This window comes from Melospiza georgiana, chromosome 21 (genome assembly GCF_028018845.1).
Source record: "Melospiza georgiana isolate bMelGeo1 chromosome 21, bMelGeo1.pri, whole genome shotgun sequence".
Classification (NCBI taxonomy): domain Eukaryota; kingdom Metazoa; phylum Chordata; class Aves; order Passeriformes; family Passerellidae; genus Melospiza; species Melospiza georgiana.
This window is the reverse complement of record NC_080450.1, coordinates 10396190-10423928: the sequence shown is the minus strand read 5'-3', so window position 1 is coordinate 10423928 and position 27739 is coordinate 10396190. Positions and strand designations below refer to the sequence as shown.

The 27739-nt window shown below is 52.8% G+C and overlaps 1 protein-coding gene across 13 annotated transcripts in view; it reads right to left on the bottom strand.

Moving 5' to 3' along the window:
• CACNA1G (calcium voltage-gated channel subunit alpha1 G) overlaps positions 1-18122 on the bottom strand; it is a 148418-nt gene extending 130296 nt beyond the window's left edge. For all 13 annotated transcript variants that reach the window (XM_058038608.1, XM_058038616.1, XM_058038617.1 and 10 more), the window contains exon 1: positions 17764-18122. In XM_058038608.1, the coding sequence (XP_057894591.1) occupies positions 17764-18005 (242 nt within the window). In that variant the 5' untranslated portion in view covers positions 18006-18122. The remainder of the gene's footprint in view (positions 1-17763) is intronic.
• Between the last annotated feature and the right edge of the window lie 9617 nt (positions 18123-27739).

The following is a 27739-nucleotide window of genomic DNA, read 5'->3' as shown; positions in this document are numbered from 1 at the left end:
TAAGACGCAGGATTGCCAAAAAGATCCTGCCTCACATCGCTTTTCCTGTGTGCCTGGAGGCAAATAATCTCATCTGCCATATGCATCAGTTCAGTGTATAAAATTCGTGGAATAATAACAACGAGGGTTTTTTTCTCCTGCCTGCTGCGGGTGCAGACTCCCCGGGAAGGCATCGGCTGCTCCACACTGCGCTGCCCAGCACGGCTGCACCCATGGGTGCCACATCCCACAGGCACCTGCTGCTGCTCAGCCCGGCTGCCCTTGGGAGATAGACCGGGAAAAACAGAAAAACAGCCCGCCCTCCCCAGCTTCCCTCAGGGTATTTAACGCTAACGTGATAATCTCCTCTACACACACACAAACGGGAACCAACGGGTTTTCTTGGAAGAGCAATAAAGGAGAATAAAAATGTGAGTCTGGGAATGCTGGATATTTTCTAAGCCACCACCCTGGAAAGGCTCACCTGGCCAAAAAGTGAGGGGAGGGATGTCCACAGTTCCCATGCATCCCAATGGGGACCTAGGGGGAAAGAACTGCTCAGCACCTTGGCTGCACCCCACCTTTCCTGGCTGAGAATCTTCCCCACCCCCTCAGTTTAATCTGCTCTAGCCTGAAGAATTGCTTATGGAAGTGTAGTGGGTGAGGGACCATGGCTTGGGGGTGTAAGTAGATTTTCACAGGTTCTTGCAAGGCTGAAGGCAGAGGAAGCTGCCCACCAGTGCCCTCGAGAGCCAACCACCAGCTTCAGCATCCTTCAGGGCTGCCAACAGCAACAACTCTGCCAGCACCAAAACCTCTGTCAACGGCCCAGCCTCTGCCAACACTGAAACCTCCACCACAGCAGCAGCTCACTCCAGGCCAGCTCTCAGCCTGTACCGGCCCTTGGTGGGGATGTGTTATTTCAGACACCCAGACCTATTGATTCAGGAGAATTAATTGATCTTCACTGTTCAAATACTGACCTCAATTAGAGGTACTTTTCCTTTTTTCCTCTTTTTTTCCCCTTTGCTGTCTCCTTCCCCTTGGCTCTAGTAGTTTAAATACCAGAATATCTACACTGGCCTTAGGGAGATGTGGTGTTAAGTGTACATTTGTATCTCATTTATAGCCAGGATCTTCACAGCTTTAATAAGCAGGTCCCCAAAAAATGGGGGGGCAGAGGGGGGAAACACTCACTGCAGGGGATGTTTGCTGCTGGCTCAGAGCTGCCCAGTCATTTAGGGGGTTTCAGAGCTGGCACTGCCAGCTCTGAGCTCTGGGTTTGAACAAATCCCTGATTTGGACAGCTCTCGGCTGGATTGGTAGCTGAGTCTTTCCCTGGGAATGATCCCATGCATGCTGGGCATGTCTCAAAGGAGCTCCACAGCTCAGCCTCTCTGCAGCCCACCCAGCCGCCAGCCCCCCACTCGCCGGGAGTGCAACAGCCCTTGAAGTTGCTCTAATTATCTTTATTTCCTTTCACTGATTCCCTACCCGTGGCATCCCAAGCCAAAGCCCAGGAGAAAACAGCCGGGATTTCAGATTTAATTAAACCTTGCTGAGCAGGCTGCAACCTTCCTCTGAGGCCAGCGCTGACGCCGTCATCCCTGAGCCTCCTGCACGCAGCAGGGCGAGCACCAGGGAGCCAGAGGGGGCAACCCCTGCCCAGGGCTGGCACGGGGGTAATGCTGAACCCAGGGGTCACTCCCATCCCAGAAGCAAATGCCTGTCAGGGTAAGAAGCCCAATAGTTGGAAATTTTATTGCAATTCCCTATTTATTTGTTTATTTAACCAGCTTTATGTTGCTGGAATGGAGGCCCGAGATCAATCAGGGCACAGCACCACCACAGAAGTGTCTCTTTGCTGCCAGACCCAACAGCCAGAAGAGCTTCAGCACAGATTTTCCAGTTTTAAGGTTAATCCATCATGGCATCAGTTTCTTGTTTGAGCAGAACGGACCCACAATACCAAACTTTCCCACAGAAAACACCTCTCCCACAGCACCTGCTCTTGACTCACATTTATCTTCTCATAACACACAAACACAGGGTAAATTCCAGAAATTTCCAATTTCCCCAGTCTCACTCAAAACACACTTGAGCAAAGTTAGAGCTCCCATTCCCCAAAACATTAGTGGTACTTGGACACTGCTGCAGGTGTTACCTAAAGGTGTCTCCCAGCTGCCCACAGACCAAACAAAAGCTGTGAGAAAAAAAAATTCGGAGACAATAGGTCTGAAAGTTCATAATAAAAAAAAGAAAAATTTAACCAGTTCAGTTCACAGCCTTTAGAACACCAAACCAGTAAACCTTCCCAAACCCACAAACCCATCACATTTATTTACATGAATGTTTACAGAAACCAGGGATACTCCTGAGTGTCCGTGCAGGCTTCCCATTAAAAACACATTGCGACAATGGGGGAAGAAACGCGTTTGCAAGAAATGCTCCAACTGCTCCAAATAAATGAATTCTTAAAATTTTCAGCGTCTTAGTGGATAAATTTGTGGAAGGCTGCATTTGCTACAGCAGTTCAGAGCAACTGCTGCACCCTGCATGTGTAGGCAACTTGACATCCACAGTGTTTTACATGAACCCGAGCACGGTGTGACCCCAGCAAAGCCTTCACACTCACCAGCTACAAATCCTAATTAACCTGTAAGAGCTCAGGCTGGTTAATGAGCTGCTGAGCAAGAAATGGCAGAGGCTGCATGCAGAGACAGCAAGTGTCCTGCTGCCTCCCCCTTGCTGAGTGCTGCCCACAGAGGAGGGGCACTCCCAGCCTCTACACCTCATCTTGGTGGCTTGGAAACGCCCAGCCTGAGGACGAGGTGACTCCAGAAACCACAAAGAAAACCCAGCTGTGAGCATCCTACTGCAGCACCATTCTGCCTGTGCTGAGGTGGTTTCCAGCCCTCCGGCCCTGAGCATCTTTTATATTTCTTCTCCTTCAGTAAAGCAAAGCCCATCAGATTCAAATTCAAATTATTTTGCACACACACACCCCCCTTCCCCCGAAGTCCTGCTGCTGTCATAAAGAAGATAAAAACTGGATAGCAAACAGCTTCCAAATCTCCATCAGCCTGGGAACACCGTACTGGCCTGCCCGTGGGTGCCTCACATGCCTGATTCCCATGAAGGCCCAGGTTTCCTGCAGCCCCTGGGAGCCTCCTCCCCAGTTTCAGCCCAGCCCCAGCTCCCTGCAGCAGTGGGTTCACCTCGGGATAAACCCCAGCGCCACTGTGCTCCCTCAGAGCAGGGATCTGACAGAGGATGCTGAAAAGCTACCGGGCCGTTTCTATGGGTACATGAGGCACATGTTGCTATGTGATGCTCGGCCCGTTTCCATGGAGACAGCAGGGCTGTCACCATGCAGGGCTTATTAGTTGCCATGGCTATTAAAAGGCACTTGTCCTCTGGGGATCTGGAAGGACCAAGGCTGCCACCTTTCCCCTCCCTCTCTCCCTGGGATGGCACCAGCTCCCCAGGATCCCAGTGGGGACCCGGCCATGCAGGGCTCTGACTCCAGAGGGATGGGCAGCTCCAAGCTAAGCTGAGGAGGGAGCCCTGTCCTGCACTTTGCCATGCAGAACCACATGTGCCCCAGCTTATGAGGTGTCTTCTCCCTAAGTGAGCAGAGCATCCCAGCCACAGGCTTTTCCTGGCGTGGCTCCAGCTGACAAAGACCCCACAAAGCAGAGTGAGCACACAGAAGGGCCCCGCTGCCATCTGCCCACTGAGCCCTGTCACACCTGCCCACCAGCACGGCACAGATAAGCTTTGCCCCACTTTGTATGGTGGATTTGGTATGGCCAAATCCACGTGTCACCAGGCAAAACCACCACAGAGCTTAGCCCTTACAAACCAGGCAGTGCTGCAAAATGCAGACAAGAGCATTGTCCTCTCTGCTGTGGACCCCCCTCCTGCCTCCCCCAGCCTGCTGCAAACAGCGACGCAGGGTGGCACAGCCCCTGCATGCTACTTCCAAAGCCCATTTTTCCAAGCTTGGAGAGCTCCTTGCTCCTTTCTCCAGCCCCTGGCACAAATGCAGCCCCCAGTCTCACCCTGCTCCAGCAGTTCATGCCACAGCCCAGCACCCACCACTCCATCATCTCTCTAACTGCATCATAGGAGTGGAAATAGAGATGCAAGAAAGTCCTGGGTTTTATTTATTTTTAATTTTTCCCCTTTTAGACAGTCCCAGGCCCTATTTCAGAGCCCCCACACTGCTTGACCAAGACAGCATCTGAACACATCTCCATCCTATCGCAAATCACCTCCCCAACAGACCCTAAATGGGTTTTTATGCAGCTATATAAACCCTTATGGAAAATACTCACATGGGCTATTAAATAAATTAAGGGTATTATTTTTTCATCATTCTGTTTGATTTTTCTAGGAAGGATGTAATTTTTTCATTTAACTCCAATGGACCAAAATAAATTTGAAAAAACCACAGCCAAAAACCTATAGAAAGGTATATTACTCTGTAGTGGAAAATTAGATTCCTCCTACACAATACTATAGGATGATTTAAATATAACATATAGGAATATAACATGTTATTAAATTGTATAGTATCTTTCTAGAAAGACCTGCAGTATAGGATTCTAAAAATTACTCCCAAAACCTATTATACTTCAATCTAGCCCAGCTGGTTTCCTTTCTATTACATGCTGCAACTTTTCCTAAAAGGCTCAGGTTTTAATTGTGTCTTGAAATGTTGCTGCAATCACACTCCAAGAATGGCTCTAAATGCCTCCAGAAACGAGAGACCCAAGTGGGAAAGCCTTGCCCTTGGGGTGGGATGGAGGTGGGGGTGGATGGGACCCTGCACTCTCCAGTCAAACCCACTCTAATTAGCAGAGGGGTGAGGGGTCCAGCCCTGGTGCTTGGCCTCTTGGCCATGAAGCAATTCTGTATTTCAATTCCATTGCTCTCCCAGCACTCACCACCCCAAATATTTGGGGTATTCAAGTAGTTATTGGTGCTTCGGCACCAGACACTCATCCTCTTCCTCCTGTCTTCCAAAAAAACCCAAAAAGGGTTACAGAAAAAAAGTTGCCTGTAGCAGTTGCCATAGAGACTCTCCAGCTTGGCACAGAAACCCAAAATCTTGTAAAAAATGGAAGAATTTAAGATTTTAATCAGTGAAAACACACGGGAGGCCAAGAGCATCAATGCACATCCTTGCCTTAACAGCAAGATGTGTTCACCCCTCCTTTAGCAGCATCCTAAGAGCCAGCTGAGCACAGGGACAGAAAGGGAGAGGAATGAAAACAATGAAAACCCCGTCCGCTTTCGAGTATTTTCTGTCCCCAGCAAAGCAGCTTCTTGCTGCCCAGGCTGATTCTGGACCAATACCCCACCGGCCAAGCTGTTTGTGTTCCCATTCCCTTCATCTGCTGCCAGAAAAAGAAAAATTCAACAATACAAGCGAGGCAAAATATTTCCCAGAACCGCGCTATTTCTCCCATAAACTTCACCTCACCGCCAGCACGGCCAGCAGCGGGGGAGGAAAAACAAAGGAGAAAATCCCGACTTTTAGCAGCACGAAATGTTTTCGCGACTGTCTTGAAATTGCTCTTTTCTGCTGCATCCTCCACTGTCACTCCTGACCCGGCTTCCACCGTGACCACAAATCAAACATCGTGGGATAAACTCACTGCTCTGGCATTTTCACTGCTTGGCTCCAGTTGCGGCCACTGGCTAAGACAGACATGGCCCCAGGCACGCTCCAGTGGCTGCCTTTCCACTGGCGGCATCCTGCGGCACGCCAAGGCGGCCAAAGGATCCCGTTTTGCCACCTTTCAAGCCTTGGGATGAGTTAGGGAGGTGATGGCATCCACCAGCAGCAGCTCAGGGACAGGGCAGTGGTTTCACCTGGCAGCAGGATGCAGGGGATAACCAAAGCCACAACACTGGGGAAAGCCTCCAGTGCCAAGGGGTGTTGTGTTTCATGCCTGAGGAAACAGAGCTTGAGGAACACCAAAACAAGGAACTTCAAAAAGGAGCGGTGTTGGCCCAGGGAATATTGTTGTATGAGCTCAGCCGCTTCAGAGCGACGGAAAAAATCACGCACTGACCCGGAGGGGTGATGGAAGGACTCGGTGTGCGGGGGCTGAGCCTGAGACGTGCCACCAGCACCCACCCAAGGGGCCCGAGGGGAAGCTGGGTGGGAGTGCAGGTACCTGTGGCAACATCCCAGCACCCCAGGCTGCTCCAAAGCCCTGAAGCCAGGGAAGGAGCCAGACTTGGGGGCTCAGGTAACTGTCCCCACATTGCCCCGGCACGCTAACATCGAGGCAAGGTGACTGTCAGCTCCCAGCTTAGGCAGGCTGAGGTGTCTCTCCAAAACCTACCAACACCAAGTTCCCATCTGTTCAGCTCCTCACTTTTACCCTCTGCTGCACATTTAGATGCCCACCAGGATGAAGGCTCATTTGCTTTCCACTAAGCCCATCCCTAACAGCACTGGGAGATGCAGGATGTGTCTCCCACCAGCTCCTCCAGAACCCAAGAGCTGCAGTCAGGACCTGGCTGGCAAGGAAGGCCCTGGAGGGAGACAGTGTGGATGGGGAGTTACAGACTAAAAGAATCACTCCAGCACTGGCTCATCTTTGGAAACAAGATCATTTTGGCTTGAAGGTCATTAGGAAAGGAGCTTTGTGACTTCTTTGTGTGCCTTTGCTCTTCTTCCATTAGAAAAGGAGGTCTCACCACGGTGCAGCCATGTCCTGGGCTCTGCACAGCCCATGGTGGGGATGTGTATGTACCCACACACACACTGTGGGCAATTCTAAAACTGCCCTGGAGTCCCCCCAGATGCTCTCAGGGCCACTGCCAGGCTCAGAGCAAGGGCTCTGCTCAGGGACCTTTGCTCCTCTCAGTCCCTTTTTGCTCTGGACTAAAGCAGCCAGGCACTCACAGGGCCACCAGGCTTCTGCATGGCCCTGAGACACAGGGCAGAGGCATTTCCTGTCCTCAGATAAGGGCAGGACCATTCCCAGTCAGATTTGCCAAGGCTCCCAGTAGCCATGCCATGGTCCCCAGCCCTGCCCATGCTGCCCCATCCCCCTTGAGCAGCTCCCTCCCTCCCTCCCTCCCCTGCGCTCTCCTCTCTTGCTGTGCCTGTGTGTGGGTGTATTTGGAAACGAGATCTTTCCAGCTGAACTGCAAAATGAAATGCAGAGATCACAACTCCTTGAATAGATTCAGTGCACACACCACCCCCCCCCCAACCTCCAGCCTGCCCCCCATGCAAATTCCAGGCAATAGTAAAGAAAATCCCAAACCAGAGGTGAAAAAAATCCAGGTGTTTGGCAGACCAAAGGGGGAGATTGGAGAAGAGGTGGCAGGGGGGAGGCACTGCAAAGCACTTTCCTTTCACCCCCTGGTTCACCACAAGATCTGTAGATTGACCCCCACTTGCTCAACCCTCTGAGCTCCCAGAGCTGAGACAGCCCAGCTTCATGGGGCCACAAGACAAGAGAAAACAAAGCCCAGCACAAAGCCAAGCCCAGAACCCAACTGGGATGTGAACATCTGCTGCTGCAGGAGCCAGAGCCCATTTACTGAGATGAAGGCAGAAGTGTCTCCACCCTCACTGTGGATACCCCGTGCTGGCCTTGGGCTCCTCTGCTTCTTTTCCTGGAAAAAGCCAGGATTCCCCTGTTCTGCTGCCATGAGCAGCCTCTGGAGAAGGGGCTGTGATTTGCCCCCATGAGAACAGCATGTTGGTGTATGGAGGGGGTTGCTGTGGGGCAGGATGTGTACCATCATAAGGGACAGGATGGAAGGAAAAAACAGAAGCATCCTGAAAAACACCCTCACCACAGCAATGCCCCACCCTCACCATCCAGGCAGCAGGGCCTGAGGCAATGGGTGGGAAGAAGAGGAGATTTGGGGGCTCAGAGCACCATTCACAGCCTGGCACTCCTGCACTACCACTGGCTGTGCCAGAGAATGGGGTGAACACACACTGCTGCAAGAGGAGTCACACAGGCACCGAGTTATCCCCTACACGAAACACAGCCCGAGAGGGGAAACACACACCTCAGCTGGAGGAAGCACCTTGTCACACAGGGATGCTCCAGCTCAGCTTCTCCAGGGGAACATGAGAGGTCAACTTGGCCCTTGCTGCCACCATCTGTTTCCCAAGCTGCTGGCCCCGTGTGCACCACACATGTGTGGGTACAAAGCCCCAGGACATTGAGGACACTGAAATGTGAAATGCCCTGTGCCACCCCCATGGCCAGCAGGGTTTTGGGTGCCTGGGGTCAGCTCACATCCACAGGGTCATCAACAGAAGCATCCACTCAGCACCGACGGCTGGAATGGAAGAGCTCACCCCTCTCCCCAGGCCCATGGATGCACAGAGCCCTGGGCTGCTGAGGGGCAGGCTGAGAGGCCCATCTTATCTCCCCAAACAGCTGCCTAAGGGGCACAAAATCCCAAGGACAGGAAGAAAGGCAGTGGATAAGAATATGAGACTGCAGCTGTGATCCACCCCAATTCCAGAGCCAAGAAACTTCACCTGCATGTCTCAGACTCTGAGTTGAATCAGGCCCCACAGCCTCCAACGCTGAGCCAGCCATGGATTACAAACAATAAAGCAATTTATACAAGGCAGAAACCTTCAGGAATTATGCTGCATGCTTGCCATGTAGTGCAAAGACATTCCCCTCTGCATGTGGCTAGGTCCTTTGTCAGAGGAATTTGGATTTTTGACCCTAGAAGTCAGGATGAATCTCTGAAGGAACATCAGAGACAGACCTGCACAGTGATCCTGAGCAGATTATGGTCTCAGGGGTATATCCTGAGACATATTTATGGCCCTCCAAAGCAAGATAAGTCAATAATCACATACAGTAGCAGTTACAAGTCAGATATTAATTTAATTCCTTTCCTCCCTATCTGCCCAGATAAACATTAATTCAATGGCGCATCAGAGGGCTCCTTTATTTATCATTCTTATTGGAGTTTTTTTTTCTCCCATTAAGGTAGAATTGTTACAGCCAGGCTATCTAGACATGATGGTTCCCAAATTAAAGACATTTTGCATCCAACACAGGCACAGGGACCACCAGCCCAGATCTGGGATTCATGTTATTAGCAGCTAGCACTGATGTGGAGGAGTCTGATTAAAGAGCAGCCCATCAAACACACTTAGAAGCCTCATTCACCCACAGCAGAAGGAACAATTTATCCCTACAGCCCCTGTAGCCAAGAAGGAGCAAAGACATTTGCTCCCTTCCAGAGGATCCATACAACCTGGCCCTCGGAGCTGCACGCCCACACACAGCACAGCTCCCACCACCTTCTCCCCTTCCCAGAGTACAGCTCTTCCCAAGACTAGTCTCAACTCAGAGTTAAAAATGAACCTTACTCGTGATTAACATCCTTACTTACATAGCGTGGCTGGCAGCTTAACACCAAATAAATGTTTTGGCAGCAGGAGTCGCAGGCACGGGGGCGAGCCCTGCCCTCCAGCAGGCAGCTCCAGCCTCGCCAGGGGTTAAAAGCACTTTCTATTTGAATTAACAAATCATCAGCAAGCCCTCCTCGCCATCTGGGCAGGGGAGGGCTGGGCTGCTCTGGCCACCAGCATCTCCCAGGGAGCACAGAGGCCATCGATAATGCAAGAGGAGGGACTTGGAAACCTGACCTGATTGAGGTAGGAATCACAGGAAATCCTGCAGGCAAAAACCCCCCTGGGGGTGGTCGGACAGCCAAGGGGAGTGAATCCCTGTGAGATTCCCAGTTCCACTGCTGCTGCCCGTGGGTTTGCCTTCAGCCCCCAGGGTTAGGGAGCATCTCGAAGCTGATTCAGTGGATGCACTGGGGGAATGGGAAACCTCTTGGAGGAGAACCAAATTAGAGATAAATGTAAGGATGCTTCGCACCAGAAACCCAGTAAGTGTGGGGCTAGCACCTGGATTACAGTAAATAAATCCCCTTTTCTTTATAAGCTAGTCTGTGCCAAGCTCCAAGCTCTCAGTCATCCCCTGTTTAGCATTTTGTTCCCATTTTCAGCCCTCTTCTGCTCTCGCCCTTGGATTTTGCATCCCGGCAGAGAGGGAGAGAAAACTGGGATGACACAGGTGACAAGAAAACCCCAACACCAAACAGCTGCCAGTGCCTTGCACCTAGGAAACCTGCTAAAAATCCCAACCAAAACAACATTTCAGGCACAGAAGCCAAACCAATGGACAATTTCTATCCACTTGTGACTAAACCAAGTCACGGTTTGGGGCTGAGTCAGGGGCACATCCCAGTGCCATGCACGTGTGCCAGGCCCAGCCCGGCTGGGGATGCTGCTCCTGGCACCCCAAGAGCCCCTTTCCCGTAAGGCTCTAACCAGCACCACCACAGCCAGCGCAGAGAGCAAGCCTCAAAGCTTCTCTCAGCAAATATTCAGGCTGAAAAATGTGTTTTTCCATCTGCTCGAAGCTTCTTTGCTGGGGCTTTGGTAGGAAGCAGATGTGAGAGCATCCCAAAGCACGACCAGTCGTTACTCACTCTGTTATATAAAACCATGTGAATTTCCTCTTTTTTTCTTTTTTTTTTTTTTTTTCTTTTGTGTTGTTTTGTGTTTTTTTGTTTGGTTGGATGGGTTTTAGGGGCTTTTTTGTTGTTGTTTCGGTTTGGTTTTTTGTTTTATTTCTTAGCACCAGGCCAGATTCCTGGGTGAGAGGCCAAGGCTGAAGAAAGCCAAAGCCAAATGAACCCAGGTTGGGGGAAACCTCTGCATGCATCACCATCCAAAGAGAACACTTCACATCTAGGTTGCTCAGCGGAGAGCCAAGGCACAGAGGAAGGGAAAGCCATGATCTGGCCTCGTAACAAACCCAGAAACACTTAGGCCTCCTAGTTAACTAGGAAATTCAACCCTCTCCAAACCACAGCGAAGCTTCAAAGCCCTTCTAACCTGACTCTGGATGCTCCTTCCACAGCTCCCCGTGGACGGCCCCGTTCCCTCAGACTCCACTCCCAGCCAGCAAAGCTGCCGGGGGCAAAGGCTCCCCATGGGTCCTCTGCCAAGGGAAAATGATTTCATGATCCAAGTGAAAAAGCCATCAGGGAGGTTCATTTTGGTCTAAGGTTTTGCTCCCTTCCAGCAAAACAGTAGAAAAAAAAAAAGGAGTTGAGTAAAAGCTGGGCAGGGAACTTGGGGTAATCTGAAACTTGGTTTTTTTTTCAGAATGGGGGGAAAAAATGAAAGCGAGTTTAAAATAAAAAATGTAAAAGCAGAATTTTTCAGCACAATGCCAAAGCTTCTGCAGGGGGTGCAGGGGGAGAAGAAAGCAGAAAATTTTCTGTGCATCATAAAATCCTGGGCATTTCTAGACTGGCTCCAACAACCTGCATTACTGAGCAGGGCAGAGGACACAGAAGCCGATCAAAGCGAGAGCAGAGCCACGGCAGACACGTCAGCCCCAAGGATGAGCGGTGGCTGGGGTGGTCCAGCCCCATGTCTGCCCCTCCTGTCCTGGGCACGGGGGCTGGCGAGAGCTGGGATCTCTGCCCCGGCTCCTGGCCCCACACGAAAGCAGCCCCACATTCACTGCAGAACTGCCCCCGATGATCCCCGTGTGTCCCTTCTGGCTCGGGATGTTCTGTGCACTGATCCCAAGCGAGTCTCCAGAGACGCTCCCCAGCCCGCAGGAGAGCAGCGTTCCGGATTTCCTGCAAGGAGCCCAAGCTGCCCCAGCATTGCGGGGTCCCCGGGCAGGACGGGGGCTCCCCTCCCTGGGATGACATAACCACGGCCTGCATGGGGCCGAGCCTTTGTCTGTGCGCCGGGAGACAGGGAGGGAAAGCAAGCAAGAAAGAAAGAAAGAAAGAAAGAAAACTTCTGGAAGTCATTATGATTCCTCTGCTCCAGTCTCCTTTTTGGCAGACAGCTTCCCTCTCCCCTTCCCTCCCCCCCAACCCCACCCCAGCCCGCTTCAAAATGCCAGCCTATGATTTTTAAATGAGAAAAAGCTGCGCTGTACTCCAGCACTTGGATAAACTCCTACACAAACTTCCAGATGTGACACAACAGCCTGGAAGGGGGAATTCGCAGAAGAATCTCCTTAAAAAACACATCCACACGCAGGGAGCAAAGGCAGCGCCGGGCTGCCGGCACAGCTGGGCCACGGACGGGCCCAGAGGTCGCTGGTGAGATGAGGTGTCACCCAGATTAGCATCAAGCTGCTCCTGGCTCTTCCAGGGAGGCAGGGATTACAGGCACGCTGGCCACTGCACCCAGCTCTGGGAAGCGAACACCGCCTCCTGCTCCCGCTGAGCTCCCAAAAGGTTTGTGAACAGCAGGGAAGAGGATTTGCTGTTATTTGTCTCCTGGGAGGAGGGAAATAACCACAGCACCTCTGTGCTGCCCTTGCTCAAAGGTGATGGGCTGAGATCATCACGCAGGAGCTGAGCGAGCCCAGGGAGGCGCCAGCACCTGCCCGGGATGCTCCATCCAGGAGGCTCCATCCCAGCCAGGAGGGCCAAGGGGCTCTGGGGACCCCTTGGTTGGGCACCAGCCACACAAGCCAGGCTTCTCTTCTCCCCAGGAATCGAGGAAGGGGCACAGAGAGAGCAGAGGCTCAGCAACAGCAGGAGAAATTCCATCTGTCTAGGGAGGGGGGGAGGCATCAGCGGGTGAACTGGGTCAGGGGACAGAAACAAGCTCAGGTGCCCTGGGATGGATCAGACACAGGTGAAGCAAGTGGATTCTGGTTCCTTTGTGGGGTTTTTAAATTAAAACAAGATCCATTTCAGGTCTGACCTCTCAAATCAAAGCGTTTTGCTTTGTTAAACTCAGAAGTGAGGCTGGAACAAATGTATAGAAGTGTATATAAGGACACCACATGCACTTGCTCCAAAAAACACTCTCTTTTGATAACAAAAAAATGAATTTAACCCTGCATTACACTGAATTCTTCAAAGAGCAGCACAAGCAGTGTCTGGCTCTCCCCATGAGCTGACATGGCTGAGGAGGGAGTGAGGACACCCCAATCTTCCACAAGGTGACAGGGGTTCCACTTGCCCCTGCCCTCACCACAGGCATTCCCATGAGAAGGGGTGCTGGGGGGCACTGCTGGGCTTGGGGAGCCCAAACCACGACACAGCTGAGCAGCCTCAGGCCTCACCCCCACCAGGCAGGAGGGTCCTGGCTCTGTGCAGTCGGACACACGAGCATTCCCTCCCTGAAGGGCTGGATCCAGCCAGAGCAGCACAGAGTGGTTCCAACACAGACCAGGGCACAGGGTGAACTCAGCAGGGGCTGACTGTGCTCTCAGTGGGGCCAGCACTGCTTTCCATGAAGAACCAAGCTCTAGCACAGCAGCTCCAGCCACCCTGTGAGCCAGCCTGGTGCAGATCTCAGCTACACTTTGGCATGCAGCCATGGGGATTCCAGACCCATTCCTAGAGGTGTCTGGGCATCTGCAACTTCCAACAGGAGTTGGGGGCAATCAGTCCTCCCCAGGACCCAGCTTTGGTCACCCACCTCTTCCTGTTGGGGAGTGAGCAGAGCCATGTGAGGCAGCTGCTGGAAGAGTCCTCTCTGCTTTATTGCCGACAGAATGCAGGGCTGGTTTCTGTGACCAGATCAAGATGTGTTTCTTTGTCAAAGCCATTCCCAAACGCCCATCCCAGGGATTGTGCTGTATAGCAGCCAGGCCATTCCCAAACCCCCATCCCAGGGGTTGTACCCCAGAGCAGCCAGGCCATTCCCAAACCCCATCCCAGGGATTGTGCTGCATAGCAGCCAGGCCATTCCCAAACCCCCATCCCAGGGATTGTACCCCAGAGCAGCCAGGCCATTCCCAAACCCCCATCCCAGGGATTGTACCCCAGAGCAGCCAGGCCATTCCCAAACCCCCATCCTAGGGACTGTACCCCAGAGCAGCCAGGCCATTCCCAAACCCCCATCCCAGGGATTGTACCCCAGAGCAGCCAGGCAGGATGGCAGCGCTCCTCCTGGCGCCACCCAAACCTCCCCTTCCCAGAGAGGGAATTTGCAGAGCTGCCCTTCACCCTCCAAAGCAGGAGGAAAACAGCAGGATTCCAGCCAGGGTGGGTGTATCTCCCCAGGAATGGCACCTTCCAGCAGGGTTTTGCAGGGCCCCATTGCCCTGTGCTGCTTTCCAGGCAGCAGCGCTCTGCAGGCAGGTGGCCGTGGGGGATGAGGCAGTTTCCAGTAGTACAATAGATATCACAGGCCCTTTCAGTTACACTGTTATTTCTCTATTCAGAGCTCTTAATGCCAAGTGGTAGCATCCTCCCCACTTTCTCCATCCCCACTCTTCAATCACTCCACAACTCTCAAGAAATAGCCTCGTTTCTTGTCTCTGATCAGAGGAGCAGCCTGGCACAGACCCCGATACGGCCTTTCATCTTCCCATCATTCATGGTGCTTTCATTTCACAAGTGAAAGTCAAGTAACCAGCTTGCCTCCTTTTTCCTCCCCCTCAGAAAATCCTGCTTCTCCTCTCACAGCCTTTCCAGCACACACACCAGGACACCCTGTATGTGCCACAGCCCTTCCCACCCCTGAGCCTGTGACCACTGAACTTGTCCCTGCTCTTCTTCCCTCTTGACCCAGGCAGTTCTCAACCAGGGAAGAACCTTCCACCCCAGAGCCACCAGGAATATGAAGGCTGTCACCCAGGCTCGTCCCCTCAGCTCCTCATGGCTCCCAGAGAGGTTTTCACTCAAAGACCACAATGGAGTGGAGGGAGAAGACATGTTGGCCATCTGGTACATGTTTAGAGTTAAAAATCCCAAGGTTTCAGGCTCTGGAAAATTCCTGCATCAGGACAAACTTCATGGCCTCTTTCTAGACCTAAGGGAGAGGAGAAGCAGGAGAGCAACACAGTGGCCCCCATCTCTGCTCCAGACAGCAAGAGAAAAACCTTCCTGGTCCAGGCAGAGAATGCTCTAGACAGAAACATGGCAGAAAACCCCCAAAACCACATCAACAGGACTTTGCATCCCTGCTGGATACTCAGCACCTCAACCATCACCCTCCCCTAACCCGGCCTCAGGTACCACAGTCACACCAACTGCCTGGACAGGGATGTAGAGCAGAATCCCAGGAGTTCCAGCTGCACTTCAGGGGCACAGACTGTCGTTCTGGGAAAGAGTGGGTCCTGCATCTCCTCCTGATGCCCCTCCTGATCAACAGTAAATTTTATCACTCAGATTAGAACACTGCAAATCTGCCTGGAAACGCCACAAGCTCTGCATCTCCACAAGCACAGCCCAAACCAGAGCCCTCCCATCCAGTTTCTGCAGGAGCCAATGCAGAAAGGTAAAATCCACCTGAGGGAGTGGCAGAAGGCAGTGAAAGCTCCAAACTCTCCAGAGCTGGGGCAGGATTCACCACCCACTCAGCCAAAGCACTGTCACTCCTCTGCAGGGCAGCTGGTGGCAACAAGGACTTTCCAGCAACATGATTACATGGTTTTAACACTGAGGCACAATTCCTAGAAGGTTACAGCCTGAGAAGGGCCACCACACTAAAGAAAAAAAAAAAAAAGTAATAAATATAAACACGAGCAGGCTCAGCTCCAGCACTGGAGTGGCAGAAAGGCAAAGGGATGAGCAACACAATGCTGTTCTAAATAACCCAGCAAGTGATGGGACACAGTGCAGGTACCAAAGTAGCTATGTTCCTCTCATCTGAAGGCTGAACTGGTTTTTGTTGTTGTTTGTTTGCTTGTTTTGTTGTTTTAAAATAAACTCCCCCAATTCTGGGTCAGTGACCCTGAAAAAAAAACAGCTGCATGCTTACATGACTCAAAGACCCACAGCATCACCCCTGTGGCCCCAGGACTCCCAGCAAGATCCTTTCTCTGTCAGTAACAAGTGAAAAATTGGTGACAGAAATCCCAGCTAGTGGGACTGCACGTAATGCTCCTCCCTGACTCACAGTGCTGTCTGCAGGTGCCCACAATACCACTGATTTTCCAAGGACAAAAGTTAATCAGATTGGTTTTGCAGCCACAGAGGAGAAAACACATTTCAAGCCATTACTGGGGTGGGGGACTTTGCTGAAAACACTAAAACATACAGGTGTTAACGTCAGATTCAAAATAGCATGTCAAAGGTTAAATTTTTTTTTTTTTAATTTTAAAAACCCATAAATACTTGGAAACATATTTAAACCAGTAATCATAAATACTATTAGTCTTAGTAGGCAACAAGAGCACACTGACTTGCAGCCTGTCATTAATGTTTCTTTCCAAAACAGAAGGCTTCACAAAGTTGTTAGATTTGCTATGTTTAAATAAAGGCAGTTTGAACTGCTTAGCTGGCCTGAAAGAGATCTGTGGAGAAGCTGCTGAGGGTATTCATGACTGGGAAGAGAAATCTTGGATTTTTCCCTCTTGGGGGACATTTTAGGAGAGAAGGCAGCCTGTTTATCAGAGAATCTTTGCTGAAGCTCAAGTAAAACAATATTCACAACTCCAGCAGACCCTCACCAAGCACACCAGCCTCAGCTGAGATGCAGTCCTTAACAGTTCCTGCATGCCAGGAGTGGAGAAGGACTAGCACAAGGCATTCTGGTGCTCTGTACCATGTAACATGTCCTCCGTGCTGCTGCACAGCCTCTCCCCCTCCAGATGTGGGGCTGCTGCCCACACTGCTCGCCTGCCTCTTGCCGGCAGCCCAGCACGGCTGCGGGAGCTCCCCAGGCAGCCTCTCCTGCACCAGCCCCTGCTGGAAGCCACATCGCCTCACTTTATTTCATTTTGGCCTTTTGTTTCTACAAATAATAAATGAAGCTTGGAATTTGGCGATGGTAAAATACTCGGAATGCTAGAAGCCATGCGGAAGCCATGTGCTGGTTGCAACTCAACTCCAAAGGGAAGCTTTAAAGACACCAAGACTGTGAAAGAAGAAATTTTTCTATTGTCTCCTCTATTTCTTCCCCCCCCCTACCCCCCGTTTTGAAAACCCCCCGTTTTAAACTTGACTAAAGCGTCTCGGCCTGTGCCAGAGCAGACAGGGAGCTTGGAAGAAGATCAGAAGCCTTTGGGGGGCCGTGGCTCACCCCAGGATGTGACAAACAGCTGCCCTTGGCCAATGCCTGCCCGGGACCGTGACCCCCACCCTGCCCCAACCCGTCCCGGCAAGGAGCATCCCCCGGGGATGGGGCCGAGAATGGGCCCTTGGACGGGCCTCAAGCGCCCTGAATTGTTTAGGGACCCTTGAGCCGGGCAGCAAACCAACCCCCAAAACCTCCGCCTCCCTCCACACTGCACCCGTCTCGTAAAACCTCAGGGAAAGGACCAAGGAGCCTAAAATGGGCAAGAAACGGGGTCAAGAACGAAAAACCGATCCACAAGGGAAGAGTCCGGGGTTAGGGTCGCTCAGTGTGTCCGGGGAGCTGGACCAGAGACGGTCGGTGCCCGGGGGGAGATGGTCCCCAGCAGCTGCACTCCGAGTCCCCGTGGAACGGAGCGCTGCAGCCCGCGGGAGCCGAGGGAGGGGAGCCCGCAGGAGGGGAGCCCGCGGCACGGCACGGCACGGCACGGCACGGCACGGACCGACCACCCCTGCAACAGCCCGGAAAACTTCCCGGGCGAGCAGCGGGGATGGGGGGGAGCATCGCCGGGTGCCGCCCGCTACCCCGGGGACGGCGGGTGCCGGGTCCCCCCAAAGCCCGGCTCCTTCCCCATCACCCGGCGGGCCTCAGCCAGGTGCTCCCCGCCCTGCCGGCCGCTCCGGGGCCGTGGGGGCCCCGTGGGGCTTACCTCGCCGCCGAACACCTGCAAAGGATACGGGTTACACACCAACCGGAGGCACCAGCTCCGCGGCCGGCTCTCCTGGCTCAGGTAGAAAAAGACGACGGGAGCCAGCGCCGGGTAGGGCAGCGCCTCTGCCTCCGAATCGCCGCTGCCCGCCTCCCTGTCCCCCGGCCCCGGCTGGCCCCCGGCCCCGGACAGGTCATTAAGGCGGATGAAAGTCTTGGCTCTGCCCGGCTCCGGATCCTCCTCGGCCGCTCGCGGTCCATCTTCGTCCATCCTCCGGCCGGCGGCCCCGGGGGAACCGGGGCGACGCGGGGCGAGCCGGTGGGACGCCTAGAGCGGCGCGGCCATGGCGGGCTAGGGGGGCTGGGGGATGCGGCGGGGCGGCTTCAGCGCCGGGGTGGCATGGCCGGGCGAGCCGCTGCCTCTCCCCCCGCCGGGGCCGGGCCGCCCCCCTCGTCCTGCCCTGCTGTCTGCGGGCTCCGTAGCTCCTCCTCGCCGTGCCTTCGGGGGCCCGAGCCGCGGGCAGGGAGGCGGCGGCGGGGCGGCCCCCGCTGCCGGTGCTGGCCCCCACCCGGGGGGCGGCCCGCCCCTAGCGGCTCTGCCTGTCCCCTCCGCTCCCCAACATCCGCCCGGGGCGATGGGATGCTGCCCGGCGCGCCGGGCACGGGCGGTGGCAGAGGATGCTCCCGCGGCGGCCGCGCCGAGCCGAGCGCTCCGCACAGCTGGATCCCTCACTCCAACTTCAAGTCCCGGCCCCTCCTCCCCCCGCCGCCAATGGGGGCTCGCCCTCGGCCCCCCGGCGCCTCCCCATTGGCTGCCGCGCCTGTCCGTCCGGGGGCACCGCTGGCCGGCAGCGCGGTCCCCGGCGGGGCTGGACGGGGCGCACCCGGGGCCGGGCAGCCCCGCGGGGTGCGGGGGCACGGCGGGGAGACGAAGCGCCGAGCGCTGGGGGCAGGGAGGAGCGGGAAAGCCGCACGCTGCGTTAGGCGGAGGCAAGCCCCGGTGGGACACTGCAGCACCGGGAGAAGGGGAGCCGGCGGGAGGCGAGAGGGAGAGATGCGGCGGGAATAGACCGCCCCGCCCGGTCTCTCCTGCGGGAGAGAAGAGCGCCAGGAGAGCAAGGCCGGCAGGGCCGAAGTGCCGAGAGGGCTGCAGGAGCCGGAATGGAGCCCTCCCAAGTGCTGCCTGAGCCTGGCAAGAGATCCTCGCCCTGCTGCGGGTCCCCGGGGGTTGGCTCCTGCCCCGTTCTCGCCGCCCCAGAGCGGAGACCGTGCTGGTGAGCTCGGTGCATGCGGGTCACGGCCCGGCCTTCCCCCCTTGCCAGCCTCCGGCTGCTCGAGAGCGGCCGCCCCGTCCCGAGCCGCTCGCCCTCGGCTGGCCGGGCACACGAGCAGCCCCAGGGAGGCTCGGCCCGAGGCGGGGAAGGAGACCCGTCACCCCCAGCCGTGCGAGCAGCCGGTCCCCCCGGTTACCCCCGCTCGCAGGACGCGGCCGGAGCTCCCTCTGCCGGTGCGAGTCCCGGCCGCGGCGGGAGCCGGCCCCGACGGCGGGGGACAGGCGGGGGACACACGGCCCCGAACGAGGGGCACGGGCCGCTGGGCGCTCCCGGCCGCTACCGAGTCAGACCTTCCTCCAGCGGGACCCGAGCAAAGGATTTTCTGCCACCAGCCGGCATTTTGACATCCCCAGGCTGAGCCAGGACCGTGCTTCTAAATGCTTAGAATTTTTTTCCACTTTAGAAACAGCTTTCTCACTCTTCCCCAGTAGCCGCTCCATCATATTTTAATAAATGTGAGCATGTCCTTCCCAAGAGCTCCAGCTAGTCCAAAAACACCTGCAAGAACAACAGGCAGATGCTCCTGTCTGACCCAAAGTGCCTTCTCTTGGCCAAATCCTGCTGGCCTGGGAGCACACTTGATCTTGGATTCACAGCCTGTGCTGTCCAACCTGAGACAAATCACATTGCTATTGGCAAAACTTCAAGGCCAGCCAGGCTCTGCTGCAGAGCTGTGAGCGACAGTGTCCAGGCAGAGGAGATTCAAACCCCTCTGTGCAGGGCCAGGAGACCCTCCTGCAGGCCCAGAGGCACTCTGGTGTGACAGCACATGGCACGTGTGACCCCAGGGGAGTGCAGAGCCCGTGACACAGGTGCTAAGGACAGGGACTCCCGTTTTTTCTACAGGTTTCTGTGCGATTCCCCCCTCTGGATGCAGTGTGTGCATGGAAGGGGCAGAGCTTGGCTGTCTTTGGCTTCTCCCTGCCACAGCCATGAGCACGCCAAGAGTCCCTGAGCCCCTAGGCAGCCCTCCCACAGCGGGGCACGCACCAGCCCCAGCTCCCTGGCACAGCACAGCCCAACAGCTCGGCTGTGCTACAAAGGCAGCTCCTGGGAAGGTCCACAAACACATTTGCATGTACAAGGTGCAGTCCTAGATCAAGCAATTTCCTCGCTACACATGTACAGCCTGGTCACAGCTGCTTTTGATCCGATTCTCTTTGTATCCCAATAATGTACAGAGAGCCTTTGTGTGTCGGTCTGTTTATTTAAATGGATTTGGAGCAAACATTTTTTTAAAGCTGAAGCTTTGAGCCTCTAAGTGGGTTACCAGATTATATGCTGTCTTCATTTTAATTACATTTGGCTCGTTTTGTTTATTGCATACATTTTCAAGAATTATGCTTACCGTGAGAATTGAAAGCATTTTGCTTTAGAAGATACCTGCCCTATAAAGGGATCAACATCACACAGGAGAGACGATGCAAACCTTCCCATCTCCAATAGCATTCTCCCTTCAACTAGGACAGGAAAAAAGGAAGAGGATATACGGTCTGTCAAGCCTATATTTAAAGTGAAGCACTCAAGGAGGATCAAGCCTGCACCACCAGCCTAATAGGAGTGTGGCACAAGCTAATACTAAACTAAAAAGATGTTCTTGCTAGGGGAAGAGTGATCTTGGCTGTGGATCTCGGAGGGACGAGGCCCCAGAGCCTGGCACAGCCCAGCCAGGATGTTCATTTGCCCAGCCCTGTCTCAGGGGGTGAGCAAATGAGCATCTCCTTCCCAGCACTTCTCCAGTCCACTGCATCTCCCCAGGGAGCCCTTCCCTTTTGCCCAGGCTAGACCAGGAATTTGTCTTCCTCAAACAACAGGGTTTGTTTGAGGGGGACTCAGCTTCCAGACAGAAGAGGAGTGATGTGGGCAAGGACAGGGAACAGAGCTGCAGCCCAGGGCCTTGGTGAGAAGGATGGAAAGCAGTAAGAAGTGACCCCGGAGACCAGAGCTGCACATTTAGGGATTTGGGATGTAAATGAGTGGAAATTTCAATACAGCATAAGGAACTAACGAGGTCACCTCACATGCACAGTCCTGGCCTTCTAATTAGACCAAAGATAGCACAGGAGAGAGGGGATGAGGGTGAGCCAGGGACAGCTTAAATAGTGGCAGGAATTATAGGGCTGTGGTGGTTTTGGAGGGGCAAGAGGAAGGGGACTCATGTACTGCAACATCAGTTATGCCCTCAACAGCAGTTGTGATGAGCACCAGATTACTCAGCAGACCCCTGACAGGGACACCTGAGGAGGAGGAGGAAGAGGAAGTAGCCCTGCTTTCATTCCAGCACAGCCCTCTTACTCTGCTCTTCCACATAGTTTAGGAGATTTCTGGGGAGAGCACAGCCCTGCACTCTCTTCCTCAGCAGTCCTTCTAGGAAAAGCATTGTGAGCAACATTTCATGTCAAGGGGGAGATTTAGCCAAGCTGATGCTCACCAAAAATGGCTCTGGCCCCAGCATGGTAATGGGATTTGGAATCAGCCATACAGGAGCTACTCTGAGCTGCAATAGGGAAAGCCTACATCTGTAACCACTTTGGCAGGAGGAGGATTGCAGACAGCCTCAGCAGAGAGGCTCCAACCCGATGGGAACCAGTCACTATTTGTTTTGCTGTTGACACACAGCTGCAGTAGCTGTGGGTGATTTTAATAAGGCAGGACAATATTTCTATCAGTTCTGGGAGCTATAGATGGAACCCATACAGTATCCAGCTCAGGGCTGAATGATTAATCACAGCAAGGTCCAAAGCTCTTCTCATGCCTTGGAACCGGATAGAAAACACACATTTTGTTTTGGATGTCACAGTCTGGGGGCAGAGCAGGCCTCCCACAAGGAATTCACAGACTCAAGCGCTGTGGATGGAAGAGCACTTTGAGAGCAGCAAATCTGCTCTGTGCCTGCTCTCCCACCCCACCAGTGACAGCCAGTTCTGTGGGATCAGAGTCCTTGCTGTGCAAAGCGGCTCCTGGCTGCCCTGTCAGTGAATTGACTCCCTGAGGAACACCGTTCACGCTATTTGAGCTGACACAGCTGCAGCAGAGACACCCACCAAACCCAGCCTCACACAAACCCTGCTTCCCTGCCCTCCCTGCCCCTCCCAGCCCCAGCCCCGACACAGCCCTGCTGGGATGCTCCTACCCTCAGTACCTACAGCTCAAAGAATGCTTTCCCCCCTATGGACAGCAGTGGAGGATCTGGGAGGAGCAACAGACCAGCCCCACATTCCAAACAGCACAAACCAACACCGTAACTCCTCATAATCCCATCCAAACATCTGATTTCCCTCAAGAGGTCCTTTTGCTCTGTCATCATCTGGACACGTTCGTGCTCTTCCCAGTTATCCCATTAATGCCATGGTCTCCCCAGTCTGGTGCTGCATCCCCAAACCCCAGGGCTGGGTCCTGGCACCAGGAGCCACCGTGGAGGGTTTGGGAGAAACTTAATGAAACCAACTGCTGGAGGCCATAAGCAGAGCTTCATCTTTCATTTTTTTTCCTCTTTAATAGATGGGTTTATTGTATCTCTCAATCTTTATTAAATGAAGAGCCAGACAAGTAGTTGGAGGGAATATATACTATGGCATAAAGCACCACCACGCAAATGTGCAAGGGGACGTCTGTGACCAGAGCAATCCCCTTGGTGTGCATGAAGGAATTAATAATTTAGGCTGAGGAATGCTTGTCGTTGGCAGATGACCAGCACTTTCCTACATGATCAATGTGTGCACCTTGACTTCTTGGTACACAATCAATCTGTGCCTGAGCACGGCCTGAGTTTTGGGAACTGCTTCGTACGCGAGGGCTGAGCAGCCTGAGGCTGCAGCACCGATGTTGCTCATTCTCCTGAGAGAGCAAGGAGCTGACCCGAGCCCATGTTTCAGCTCTGGGGTTCAGAACATAATTTATAATAAAAATCTCTTGGCCCCCACCATCCTTAAAAAATTTACATTCCCCTTCACAACCTCTATTACCTGCAGAAAACACGAAGAGGAGAGGAAAGTTCCCTTTCAAGGCAATTCTGTCCGGGCAGATTGGGTGTTTTAGTGGTTACATCTTGGCTCTGACCATCACAAGGCACAAAAACAGACACCACCCCACCTCCCCCAGACAGCACACAAGGACCCAGCACTACATTCAATATTGTCCCTGTTAAATGTCCTCTCACATTTACCACGGCTCCCTCCCTCCAGAGAGAAAATAATCTCTGCTGAATCCAGCAAAGATCAAGGCAGGTGCCTGTCCAGTGCCCCAGAGAGGCTCTGCCTTGCTCTCTCCCTTGACATGGAGCCTCAGCCCAGCTTCTGGCTTGCTCTCAGTGCTGCTCTGCACACCCAGCTCTGAGGGATGAGGTTTTGGAGGAGCAAGCCCTGCCCTGGCACCCAGGCTCACCCCACTGAGCACATGCTGAGAACCAGGTCTGCCCCATCCCAGCCTGGGGCTGCCTCAGGTCCCTCTCCTGACTGGGCACCATTATGCAGTGCCAGGGGGCAGAGCATACCCCAAGCCTCCAACCATAGAGTTATAGAGCATTTTAGACTGGAAAAGCCCTCCAGGATCAGCAAGTGCAATCATTAATTCAGCATGACCAAGCCCACCATGAAACAACATCTGTAAGTGCCACATGCACACACCTTTTATATCCCTCCAGAGATGATGATTCCACCAGTTTCCTGGGCAGCCTGTTCCGATGCCTGACCACCCTTTCTTTCAGTGAAGAGACTTTTCCTAATATCCACTCTAAACCTCCCTTGACACAACTTGAGGCCATTTCCTCTTACCCTCTTGCTGTTACCCAGGAGAAGTGACCAACCCCCACATGGCTACGACCTCCTGCCAGTTGTAGAGAGCAATAAAGTCCTGCTTGAGCCTCCTTTTCTCCAGCATAAACACCCCCAGCTCCCTCAGCTGCTCCTCATAAGACTTGTGCTGTAAACCATCCCTCAACCCCCTCAAATTTGCATTTCTCGCTTTTTTCGCCCAAGTTCTTTGGCTTTCATTGAGTCCCCACTAAGCAGGAGCACAGGGCACGAGCAGTGCACCAACCCTGCTGCTATGAGCAACTCCCCCTCTAATTGAATCTTCAAATCTTTCTGACAAGAAGAGACAGGAGGGAATCCAGATACTTATTGCCAGGCCCTGGATCCCCAAGCTCTGCTGCTGCCAGCTCTGCTGAGCGCTGGGATGCTGGTGAGCACCTGCCTTGGCCCCAGCAGTGATAAAAGCACCTCCAGCACCCCAGGAAGCTCAGGAAGGCATCCCCAGAGATCAGAATGGCCTCAGAAAGGAAGGGTATAAGGCACCAAAAAGAGAAAAGAACTGAGAGACAGGCAAGGGGAAGGGCAGAGGCAGGGAAACACCGGAGAGTCAGGCAAGGGAACCAGCAGTGGAGCTCAGCCTTGGGCTCAGCAGGGATCAGGACACTAAGATCTCACTCAGCATGTGCAGGTTGGCAAGAAAAGAAACCTTCTAAACAACAGCAGCACACCCAGAAGTCACTGCCCTGCCCTCACAGCAGCTCCAAGCTCAAAAAAAGCCCCTTGTCTCCATCAAAGATTCCAGAGGCACCCAAGGGATCACCAACCCCTCTCTACTGGCACAAGAGCAAGAGGTCTCAGCTTAATAATTCTGCTTGAGCTCTTACCTGAGTGCTCAGGAGCTCCAGCCAGAGAAGACCTTCACCCCAGAGCTACACCAAACACCCTCCTGCCCCTGGGTTTGCTGAGGAACAGGTGGAGCTGTGATGGCACCTGCTGAGCAATTGAGCAAATTGCTAATTGAGAAAAGGCAGACATGGGAGGGGAGAGAGTAGGGAGAGGGTAGTAGTTCAGAGTTGGTGGACAGTCACAAAAAAAGAACAGATCTTGGCCCATATGTAAAAAAAACCCTCAAAATTTTCCCTAGTAAAGGTTGTTTCCTACCACCTCTGCCACCACAGAACAACTGAGCCCTGATGCCTTAGGATTTTAGCTTTTATATTTTTCAAACCTTGTACTGCTTTAGTGTATAGTTCTAAACTCCATATAGAGTGTTGGTTATTGTCTTCACATTTTGGTGAGACAAAACAATTCCTCTAGGCTTGAAACTCAAGCACACCCTACTGCCTCAGGCCCAGAAAAGTATAAACAAAAGTGAGTTCAGGAGGGAAGAGCAACCCTGGGGAATGGGACTTCATTACCTGAAGCTGTAATTGGAGGATTAACCCCTGATACGTAAAATGTGAAAAATGCCAATCATTTGTTTTTAAAATTTTTAAAAGTTTAATAGTAATAAAATGGTTAAAAAGAATAGTAACACAATTAGAGTAATAACAGTTTGGACAAATTGAATTAGGACAATATGAGACAATAAAAACAAAGAGTTACGGACGTCCGGGTACCTTTTTCTGGGCATCACGAGCCTGAAAAAGGACACCTGTTAACAAAGGATTAACCCTTAAGAACAACAGCCTGTTGCATATTCATACACTTCATTCATGATGCATAAATTCCATTCAAACACAGGATTCTCTCTGGTCTTCATCAACTTCTTCCCTCTAATCCTAATAGTCTCTTCGAGGCGGGAAGAAGGTAGTTTCTTCCGATAAGAAGGCAATAAATTCTTTTTCTCTGAAAGATCTAGGTGTCCTGTGGCTGCTATCTCGCTGCAAGTCCTTTCTGTTAAACAAAGCATCTTATACAGCATAGTTTCTATTTTAACAATTTTTATAACCTAAAACTATATTTAACACAGTACTTAAGAAAATTAATACAGCATTGCTTTCTAACACAACACATATAATATTCTTTTTAATATTTGCGAAAAGCCAATCATAAAATACATGCATTTTTCACATAAATGGACTGAATTTACAATTGCCTGAAAAACTCATGACCATCGTCCATCTTGGGTGTAGCCTCAGAGGTTTCTGACTGCCCAAGGTACCTATTGAAGGCCTTTATTAAATACCTGCTCTCACTCTCTTAATCTTGCCTAGCCTCTGTTCTAGGTAGCCATTCCAAGGCATCAGCTCCACCTCATGTAGGTCAAAGTCATTAAATCCCTGTGCTAGGGCTGTGCTGCTGTGGGGAAGGGGGTCACATCCCTCCCCAAAGAGGCCGACTCTGTCCCCTAACTCCCAGCTCTGGATGGCAGCTCAGGTGAGCACCACACTGCTCACAACCTCTTCCCCAGCCCTAAAACAGTAGCTTCCCTCTCCAGCTGGGGAGAAAATGACCCAAATGTCTTTAAAATGAGTGAATATTGAATGAGCACGTGGCACTGATAGCAATGACTGACTGACATGGGACAAATGCCTCCCTTTCTCTGAGGAGCAGAGAATAGCTAGGACAGGGGGACAGAGAAACCTGACCCTAGGGAAGCAGGAGGAGAGGGCTCAGGGCAAGAGGGATAGTGGGGCTTTGACCACAGACCTGCCAGCTGAGACCCAGGTACCCCAGGGCCAGGCCAGCAAGGGGCTGGGTTGTGAGCAAGAGCTACTGCACTCCACCCTACTGAACATCTCATTCATCCCAGTGAGTGCTGCCCCGAGCTGGCAGCTGCAGGCTGGAGCATCTGGGATGGCTGGGATGGCAGCTCTTTCCTCCAGGGAGGGGTTCTGTACCTACAAATGATCTTGGCTGTGAACTGGAGGCACCCCGAGTGCCACACCCCAAACTTTGCTCCTTCACTGCTTAACCCCTGTCAATTTTATTCATATTCCATTTCACCTGTAGGAACTCTTGATGTGAAAAGCAGGGCTTTTTTACTCCTTTCCTTCTGATTTTTTTTTTTTTTAATTTTATATAAGGCCTCTGCTGGGAAATCTTTGTAATTAATAGCCCTTTAAATAAAATATAATTAAAAATAATGTGGAACATGACAAAGCCTGCCAGCAGCTGGCAGTGGGGGTGGCTGATGGGGGGCAGTGCACCTGAGTGGCTGCAGACACAGGTGCCCAGGTTGGGGTGTGGGGGTACTGCAATATGCTGGGCTGGGGTCATCCTGGTCTCACTTCACTCTAAAGCAACTTCTACATCACCAAGAGCACTTGGACTTCTCTGTCTCACCTGTGGGGACATTGGGGTCCTTCTCATCACCCTCCTGTGCGAGATGGGGCATGGGTGGCTCTGCTGGGACAAGATGCTGAACAAAGTGCTGGGGCAAGTGGAGACCAAATGCCACCCTGCAATGGTCCATAGAGACCCAGGGAGCCTTCCTGGATAGACAAGTCTGATTTTGACACTGTTAGAAAGCCAGGCACAGAGAACTGGCATGCTGAACCCTCAGTGAAGCCTGTGCTCCTCAGCCATCCTCTTGCAGGAGCTGAGCACTGCAGAAGCATGGAAGTGAGGACTGGCTCATTTAAATTTAATGCTGGTGAGGAGATCTTCCTCCACCTTCCAGCAGAGAGCAGATGCTCTGGCTTCACATCGGCAAGGCATCTCTAAATCACTTCCCCAGCAGTGATGTCATTGTTTATAAGTTATTAGTTACTATTTCATAGGCAAACCTGAATTTTTTCCTTTTTAAAGATACATTGAGATGGAGTCTGGGCTTCTGCTACAGAAAATATCCCGTTGGTCCCATCATTAGCCTCCTTTCAAGATCAAGGCTGCTTTCTTCATGGCACATAATTAAAAGAGCACTTTGAATTTTCAGCATCTCACAGCATCTTCAGGATGCACGGGAACCCAGGCAA